We start from the raw sequence: 8,616 nt of genomic DNA on the forward strand, positions 1-8,616 counted from the left end.
TAATTTTCTTTGTGATATTATTGATAAATGTCTTAGTGGTTTCAAAAAATAGGCTTCATATTTTTAATGCAAAATTATAATTTCTTTTGATTATATTTGATGAAATACATCCTGGAGATGTTTTCATGAGATTGACCCAGTTATGATATTTATTATGATGCACAAAATCCTGTTAACGTTAAATGAGAGCCTGACTGATACTTTGATTTCTGTCTGCAGGACGGCACGCTGTTCGATGGGCGGCCAATTGAATCTCTGTCATTGATTGACGCGGTGATGCCCGATGTCGTACAGACACGGCAGCAGGCGTACCGAGACAAACTGGCCCAGCAACAGGCCATTGCAGCTCCCTCTGCAACCAGCACCAACATGCAGGGTAACGCCAAAAACGGAGAAAACACCGCAAACGGAGAGGAGAACGGTGCTCACGCCTTACCTAGTGAGTCAACGAATTAATCTGAATCACCTCACGCTGTTTATCATTGTTCAAAACAATTTTTTCCTTAAAATGTCACATAATGGTGTAAATGTCTTTGCTTTCAGTTATGTACTGTGGCTGTAAATCAAAGAGCTGTTGCATTTTCTCTCAGTGATGGTTGTCATGTGACGTCTTCTGGGTGTATGTTAGTCCACATGACCCTCTGTCTTTACAGATAACCACGCAGACATGATGGACGTGGACGTAGATGTGGAGATCCCTCAGAATAAAGCCATGGTGCTGAGAGGTCACGAGTCAGAGGTCTTTATCTGCGCCTGGAACCCTGTCAGTGACCTGCTCGCCTCTGGGTCAGTTATACAGCCCGCTTGTCTTCTGAATCTTTGCATCACTAAATCCATTCAGTTGTTCATCTATAGTAAGGACGCACCAATCAGATACCTAGATCAGTAACTACGCTAATACTGACCTTTTAAAATTGATTGGCATATCTGTCAGTCATCTCAGATTCAGTACTCTGAGTTAGACATGGGCGTCACTGTCAATCTACAGGAAAAGCACAGGAGTATCCAAAAGATTTCTTTGGCACTCAATGTAATTTGAGTAACACATGTAACACATTGTAATTTGCTTGAATTTTTTAAATTTAAATTTACATTTTTATTATGAGTTCATTCCAAAGAGTGTGGGATAGGAATGGTTTGAAAATATTTCTCGATTTTAATTGTTTTTGATTTTGAGAACCAATAAAAATGATTTGTAGCGTGCTTCCCACCCAAAAAATTGCAATAAGCTTTGTGCCTTGTTACTTGTTTATTATCATTAAAAAAAAAGTTATTTTTATGTTATTATAATACAAATTGCCTTGTGTGCAATGTGCTTGTATACAAGTCAGTTGTTATTTTTAACCTTTAAAAAAGAAAGTACCAAGTGACAGTATAGTTTACAGCATTAGTTTGAATTTTTTGCCTCTTGAGAAAAATCTACCTGATATATATCCAAATTAATTGATACTGAATCTAAATTAAGATCACAGTTTAAAGGGATAGTTCGCCCAAAAATGAAAATTCTGTCACTCACCCTCGTGTCGTTCCAAACCCCTAAGACATTTGTTCATCTTTGGAACACAAATTAAGATATTTTTGATGAAATCCAAGAGCTTCTGACTAGGGGTTGACCGATACGTGTTTTTCAGGGCCGATGCCGATACCGATTATTACAGATCAAGTAGACCGATAACCAATATTTTGAACCGATATATATGTCTGGTGTAAAAATGAAAATTAATGTAAAAATTAAGAATAACAAGGGCTCTGACAAAAACTGCCTTCCCTGGTGTTGGTTGTGTAGTACTCCCACACTGCACTTCTTACTCTTGTCTTCCTCTGTGCATCCATCTACAATAAGGGCAATATAAAGAGAGAGTTGTAAGTGGGGCCACTGTATGCTTCATGATTAAGCCTATGAATACTGTACTACAGCTAAACAGCTTGGGGAAATTTAAGTATTTGGCTTCCAATAATTTACATGTTAGAAATGTATGTGTAATAGCATAACCTCTCATAATTCCTCATTAATTCTTTTCTGATGGCTAAAACATAACCTACAAGAGTAGAGGTGACTATTCAATTTCATCATCTAATGCACATCAATGGATTAACTTTAAAAAAAATTTATATAATAAGTGTAAATAATTTAATTGTCTTCATAGCTATATTGTAGAAGTTGTTAAGAAGACTGCAACTATTTTCATGAAACTATAACACTAATAGCCTTTTACAGGCACACTTAGTTCAGTAGCCTATTGAAATGTCTTGGCCTATGTGACGCAAGAAATTTCAGTTAGTTTTAATTCACAGTACAGTGCAAATGAAGGCATAAATCAATTTAATTGATCTTTTAATCAAATGAGAGTTAAACTCTTTATTTTTTGGCAAACAAAGGGTTATTAACCACAGTAATATATTTCTGATCATTTCTTTAAACTAACCTGAACTTATATTTTGACTGGTTGTCATGAGGAACTTTTAAGTTTCTGTAGCCTATGTAAGTGTTTCCCATACATTGCTTTATTTGTGGCGCCCACCACAATATCAAAACTGACCCCCACAAATAGATTTTCCATAAGGCTTTGACTTCGTTGAATAAACATGAGCACTGCACGTTTAAAAATTGAAACCCGGTGCGGGTGTTTTTATATCACTGTATTTCTGAAGGAACCCGACTGTCTTCAGAAGATTTTGGATGTCATTTTCATTTCTTCTTGCATGTAATATCTGATAAAGATTGTGAGCGGAGCGCTGCTTTGTGTACAGCGTTACCGGGGAAACCTTGATCTCTATCACTTCAACAGCGCCTCCTGCTGCCAGAGAATGAACTTGCATATATATGCCGCCCCAGGAGTGTAAGTCTGTGGGATACACTGCAGTTTTACTCAAATGAAACTGTCAAATGATCATGAAGTGACTCTCAGAGGGAGTCAGAGCAGTTCTGGAGATGTTGTTCATGTATTTATGTCCTCATGTAGTGAGACTGCATCAGAGCCAAATAGCGCGTTTCAAAATTAAGTTATTTTATCGGCGAATCGGTTTTGAAAATGACCGATACCGATAATCATAAAAATGCTTAATATCGGCGCCGATAATCGTTCGACCCGTATTTCTGACCCTGCATAGACAGCAACGCAACTACCACATTCAAGGCCCAGAAAAGTGGTAAAGACAGAAATAGTCCATGTGACGTCAGTGGTTCAACCGTAATGTTATGAATCTACGAGAATACTTTTTGTGTGCAAAGAAAACAAAAATAATGACTTTATTCAACGTAGCTTCATAAAATTATGGTTGAACCACTGTCACATGGACTGTTTTAACAATGTCCTTACTACCTTTCTGGGTCTTGAACATGTCAGTTGCATTGCTGCCTATGCAGGGTTAGAAAGCTCTCGGATTTCATCAAAAATATCTTAATTTGTGTTTCGAAGATGAACGGAGGTCTTGCAGGATTGGAACGACACAAGGGTGAGTAATTAATGACAGAATTTTCATTTTTGGGTGAACTATCCCTTTAATCTAGCTTGTGAATCAAAATCAAATCTTAAAATGTATGTCAATACCCAGCCTTAGTGTGGAATAGATATTATAAACAGATGAAGACTAAAAGCTGGCAGTGGATTGCTCAAGTATCGATATTCGGAAAGAAAGAGTGCGACTGGTACATCTGTAGAAGTTAAAAGTCAGCGAATGCAGAGATATTTGATCCTCTGGCTCTGCAGGTCTGGAGACTCAACGGCGCGCATCTGGAATCTGAGCGAGAACAGCAGTAGTAGCTCTACACAGCTCGTCCTGAGGCACTGCATACGGGAAGGTGGCCAAGACGTGCCCAGCAACAAAGACGTCACATCGTTAGACTGGAACGTGAGTTCAGCTACGGCACGCTCCCTCTGTTCTAAAGCTCTGTGTATTATGAAAGACTAACATTTCCTCTTTGTGTCTATCAGAGTGAAGGTACACTATTAGCCACAGGCTCCTATGACGGCTTTGCAAGAATATGGACTAAAGATGGTAAGCAAACAGGTTTTTTTGCCTTCTGTGCCAACATGCTGTGCTCTGTCATTCCATTCAGCAGACTGATAACCATTCATTCACAGGTAATCTGGCCAGTACCCTTGGTCAACATAAAGGTCCAATATTTGCATTAAAATGGAACAAAAAAGGAAACTTTATCCTCAGCGCTGGTGTTGATAAGGTAAGAAAAGAAGCTACAGTCTATAAAGTGTAGTAAGAAAGCACCAAGAACAATAGCAACATGCTACAAACTACCAGACAAACTACCAGAATACCTTAGCAACAGCTAACTACATCCTGACAATCATCTAGAACAGGGCAGTGTTATTTTATGACATAATAGTATTAAATATAATATAAAATATTTAGAATTACTTAATTTTAAATTTTTAGTAATTTTGTTTTTGTAATTTTTCTTAGTTTAAAAAAAAAACTATGTAGAATTTATTTTTATTTATTATAGTTTTAGTACTTCATACACTAAATGAAAATGAGAACTAGCTGATAATAAATAAATATCTTCCAGTTAATACATGTTGTGAGTGGCACATAAATTACCCACGTCACCTTTAAATATACATTATATTTTACCCTGTCACAGATGATTTAATATATCCTCCTTTTCTTCAGACAACAATCATTTGGGATGCTCACACAGGGGAAGCCAAACAACAGTTCCCGTTTCATTCAGGTTCACACAGATTCCACTTTATATTTAATTGTTCACCATGTCAGAATAATATTATTGACTATTTTAAAGCTCTTACACTGTAGCCTATTCTCCCTCTCACCTCAGCACCCGCTCTGGACGTGGATTGGCAGAGTAACAACACGTTTGCCTCCTGTAGCACAGACATGTGCATCCATGTGTGCAAACTGGGCCAGGACCGACCCATTAAGACATTCCAAGGACACACAGTAAGACCTGTCTGCTTGTCCTGCCTTTCTTACATGTCCAGTCTGCCAAAAGGATCAATATCAAACTCTTTCTCTCTGTCTCCAGAATGAAGTTAATGCAATCAAATGGGATCCGACTGGTAACCTGCTGGCGTCGTGCTCTGATGATATGACTCTTAAGGTAAGACCCCTTCCAATGCTATTTATCAATTCAGAGTAATTTTTTCGTACTGTGCTACTAAGCCGAGTGCAAGTCTGTGGTACACATTTCAGCAGGTGTTTTGATAATGCAAGTGCTGTCCTGGTGGTCTAAATAATTGCTTCTTCCAACGTCCTAGATCTGGAGTATGAAACAGGACACTTGTGTTCATGATTTGCAAGCTCACAGCAAAGAAATCTACACTATCAAATGGAGCCCCACAGGTCCAGGAACCAACAACCCTAATGCCAATCTAATGCTGGCCAGGTAGAGTAATACACACTCACCTGCTGCTACTTTTCACATATTGTACACTTATAGTACACATTCAGAATGAAACCAGATCAGTTAAAGGAAACAAGCAACAAGTGAAAGACTTTTTGAAAGATTTGCTTTGGAGATTTTCACATTAATGAAAGTTGTGGGAAAGCTATTAATGCACATTTGCTACTGTGAGTAGTTATAGACTGGTATACTGTATATCAGACAATATTTTTGTTGGTTATTTACCACACACACCTGTCAATTAACATAATGTTCCAACTGTTTTCTTAAATTTAAAAAAGTGTGTCGGCACCGTATGCGCTAAAGGCGTCCCGAGTTTGAATCCCGGCTCGAGGACCTTTCCTGATCCCACCCCCTTCTCTCGATCCTACTTCGCTTCCTGTATATTCTACACTATACTATCATAATTTTATTTTTTTAGAAGTACCATATCAGGGTGTTTATCTTCTTTAATTTATATACATATATATATATATATTATGGCTGCACGATAAATTGCATGCGATATTTAACGCGCATCTTGTCAGAAAGCCGGTTCTGTAATCAGCGGTAAATCTCCATCGTAAGTGTGTGTTTCTTCAACTTTAGATGACAGCAAAGGTAAACAAAAATGTAATGTAACGCTGTTAAATAGAATTTTTAGCATGAATATCCATTTTTCATGCTGAAAAAATGTAAAAATGTTGTGATTGCTAAATTCACTTGTAGCATTTAACTTTTTTGTTTTTAGTTTATTTATTTAGTTTTAGTTTTATACTTAGTATAGACGTTTTTCCTGAACGTGGAAGTCACGCCTAACTCTTAGCCGGAATGATGCTTTGCATTTGTGGTGTTCAGTGTTTCTAGTCAAATTTGCGTATATTCCGTGCTGATAATCTAATGTTAAACCTATTAAAATGTTTTTAAAAAACACATGGCTCCATAGCGCCATCACTTTACAGTGTCGCAATGACCGTCATTTGTCAGTGCCTCACTCCTCAAAGTTTAATGAGTGTGTAGATGACACAAAGCTGCTGACGTTAGCTACATTAAAAACAGATGGGCACTATTTGAATAGGTTCCTATGGAGAACGGAACCGAAGAGCATCTAATTGGAAGTCAGAATTCATAATGGCGGCACTCATCGTTTACTCAGGAAAAAGGTCTATAGTATAGACATTTTTTAATTACCATTGATCGATATCTTTAAAAGCTTTTTTCTGCCATGAAAAAAAAATAAATAAAGGAATGTTGCTTTTCTCACAATTGTTTACTTTTTTGCGACTTTTTTCTCACAATTGTTTGTCACAATTTTGACTTTTTTTTCCTCAGAATTGTGAGTTTACATCTTACATTTGTAAGTAATTGTGAGTTTGCATTTTTGTGAGATTTTTTTTTCCGCAATTTTTTTTTATTACATGGTGGTAACAAGCTACTGTGGTTATCAGTCATAAAATGTTACAATTTTTAAAAATGATTATAATAATAGTTTATCAGTATTGGCCAGATTTTTCTTTTTTTGGTGTTACAGTCCTAATAAAATGTGTGGTGTTTACTAAAACTATTACTAAACACAAACTGATAGTTTTTTTTTCTCTCTCTCTGACACCTCTAGTGCTTCCTTTGACTCCACTGTTCGGCTTTGGGATGTAGATCGAGGCATCTGCATCCACACACTAACCAAACACCAGGAGCCCGTGTACAGCGTGGCCTTCAGCCCTGACGGACGCCATCTAGCCAGCGGCTCTTTTGACAAATGTGTCCACATCTGGAACACACAGGTAAGACCAGAGGTGCTCTGATCCATCCGATCCAGAGAATGCCCAAATGCAGCTGGATCTGAACTCTTATTGCTCTCATTTCCACAGACTGGTGCTTTAGTCCATAGCTACAGGGGGACAGGGGGCATTTTTGAAGTTTGCTGGAATGCAGCAGGAGACAAAGTAGGAGCAAGTGCGTCGGACGGTTCTGTAAGTACAAGTTTAGTGCTCTGCACCTCAAATAACGGTAACGGATAATGCCTATATTAAATATTTTCCTGCTTGCATTGTAGGTTTGTGTATTAGATCTGCGGAAATAGCGCTGCTTGCTGGAAGCCATGGACCGACTATGAATGTGTACATAGCCAAAATGACTGTCCCTGACCCTCAAACTGCTACAGTCCCTAGTGAACCATGGCCAGCCACTACAGACACACAAGCACCCTGACGCCACAGGCCGAGCGGAGAGGATGTGATTCCAACCAGAGACATTCAAATGACTTTTGTAAGGTGGAAAAAAAAAACAATATAACAGAGGAAGAAAGAAAGACAAGAAGACTGGTATATGTACCAAATTTGGAAGATATTTTACTATTTGTTCTTCAAAACCAATCTCATCGAAATAAACGAACGAAAGGATTTTAATCTTTGTTGGTAGTTTCCGTTTCAGTGTGCAGACATATCGTTTTCTTTTGATTCCAGGACTCACGGTTTCCTCCGTTTGACACAAGTACAGATATTTAGTCTTTTTGGTACTGGATGTTTTGTGATTTCAACAGTGTGGGGACATGAGGAAAAAAAATCAATCTTTTTCTTGTTCTTTGGTTTTCCTTTTTATGCTATGGTGTAACTGTAATCTTCTCTTCCCCTCGAACCCTGTTTTCCCCCCAAATGAGAGATACATTAACCACCACAGCAACAACAAAAACAGGCACGCACATCTACAGGAAATGCATCCGTTCGCTCATACTACTGTATTTAGTTGGTAGACGTTCCCCTTAAAAAAAACACCAACAATTATGTTCCTCAATTCGAGACGTGGCGTTTGAGCTACCGAGGTTTGACATACATGTGGATTGAAAACAGAAAAACTTGCTTTAGGTTTGCAATATTTTGTACTTTTTAATAATTGGATTATTTACTCAATTCATTTTGTCTTTCAGTTCCAGCATTTTTTTTGTAGCTCTCTATTATGCTAAACATAAAATTGAAGCATGTTTTTGTTGGAGAACCCAAAACCTAAAGCAAGTCTGTTGACAGAACATTGAACAAACATCTGAAAGACATTATTTTAATGCTTTTGCAAATATCATTTTTGGGGTTCTCTGCACTACCATGTAATGGGATTCTGATGTTCATTTACAGTAATCGCCTGCATGAGGACAGTCTATACTAATGTGCTTTGGTTTTTGTCCGTGTTTAGACAGTGAAGCTTTTCAATGCCTCGACCATCAAGGGGGGAAAAAAGTCACAGACCCCAAGAGTGCAAAATTC

General features: G+C 37.8%; 1 protein-coding gene across 5 annotated transcripts in view; it reads left to right on the forward strand.

Moving 5' to 3' along the window:
* Positions 1-7,771, forward strand: part of tbl1xr1a (TBL1X/Y related 1a) — a 65,175-nt gene extending 57,404 nt beyond the window's left edge. For all 5 annotated transcript variants that reach the window (XM_016570017.1, XM_016570019.1, XM_016570018.1 and 2 more), the window contains 12 exons: positions 220-439; positions 654-786; positions 3,711-3,852; positions 3,936-3,999; positions 4,086-4,183; positions 4,633-4,693; positions 4,799-4,920; positions 5,006-5,080; positions 5,238-5,365; positions 6,978-7,143; positions 7,231-7,332; positions 7,416-7,771. In XM_016570017.1, the coding sequence (XP_016425503.1) occupies positions 220-439; positions 654-786; positions 3,711-3,852; positions 3,936-3,999; positions 4,086-4,183; positions 4,633-4,693; positions 4,799-4,920; positions 5,006-5,080; positions 5,238-5,365; positions 6,978-7,143; positions 7,231-7,332; positions 7,416-7,442 (1,338 nt within the window). In that variant the 3' untranslated portion in view covers positions 7,443-7,771. The remainder of the gene's footprint in view (positions 1-219; positions 440-653; positions 787-3,710; positions 3,853-3,935; positions 4,000-4,085; positions 4,184-4,632; positions 4,694-4,798; positions 4,921-5,005; positions 5,081-5,237; positions 5,366-6,977; positions 7,144-7,230; positions 7,333-7,415) is intronic.
* Positions 7,772-8,616: the final 845 nt, after the last annotated feature.

Source organism: Sinocyclocheilus rhinocerous, unplaced genomic scaffold, assembly GCF_001515625.1.
Source record: "Sinocyclocheilus rhinocerous isolate Xijiao unplaced genomic scaffold, SAMN03320098_v1.1 scaffold711, whole genome shotgun sequence".
In the NCBI taxonomy this organism is placed as follows: Eukaryota; Metazoa; Chordata; class Actinopteri; order Cypriniformes; family Cyprinidae; genus Sinocyclocheilus; species Sinocyclocheilus rhinocerous.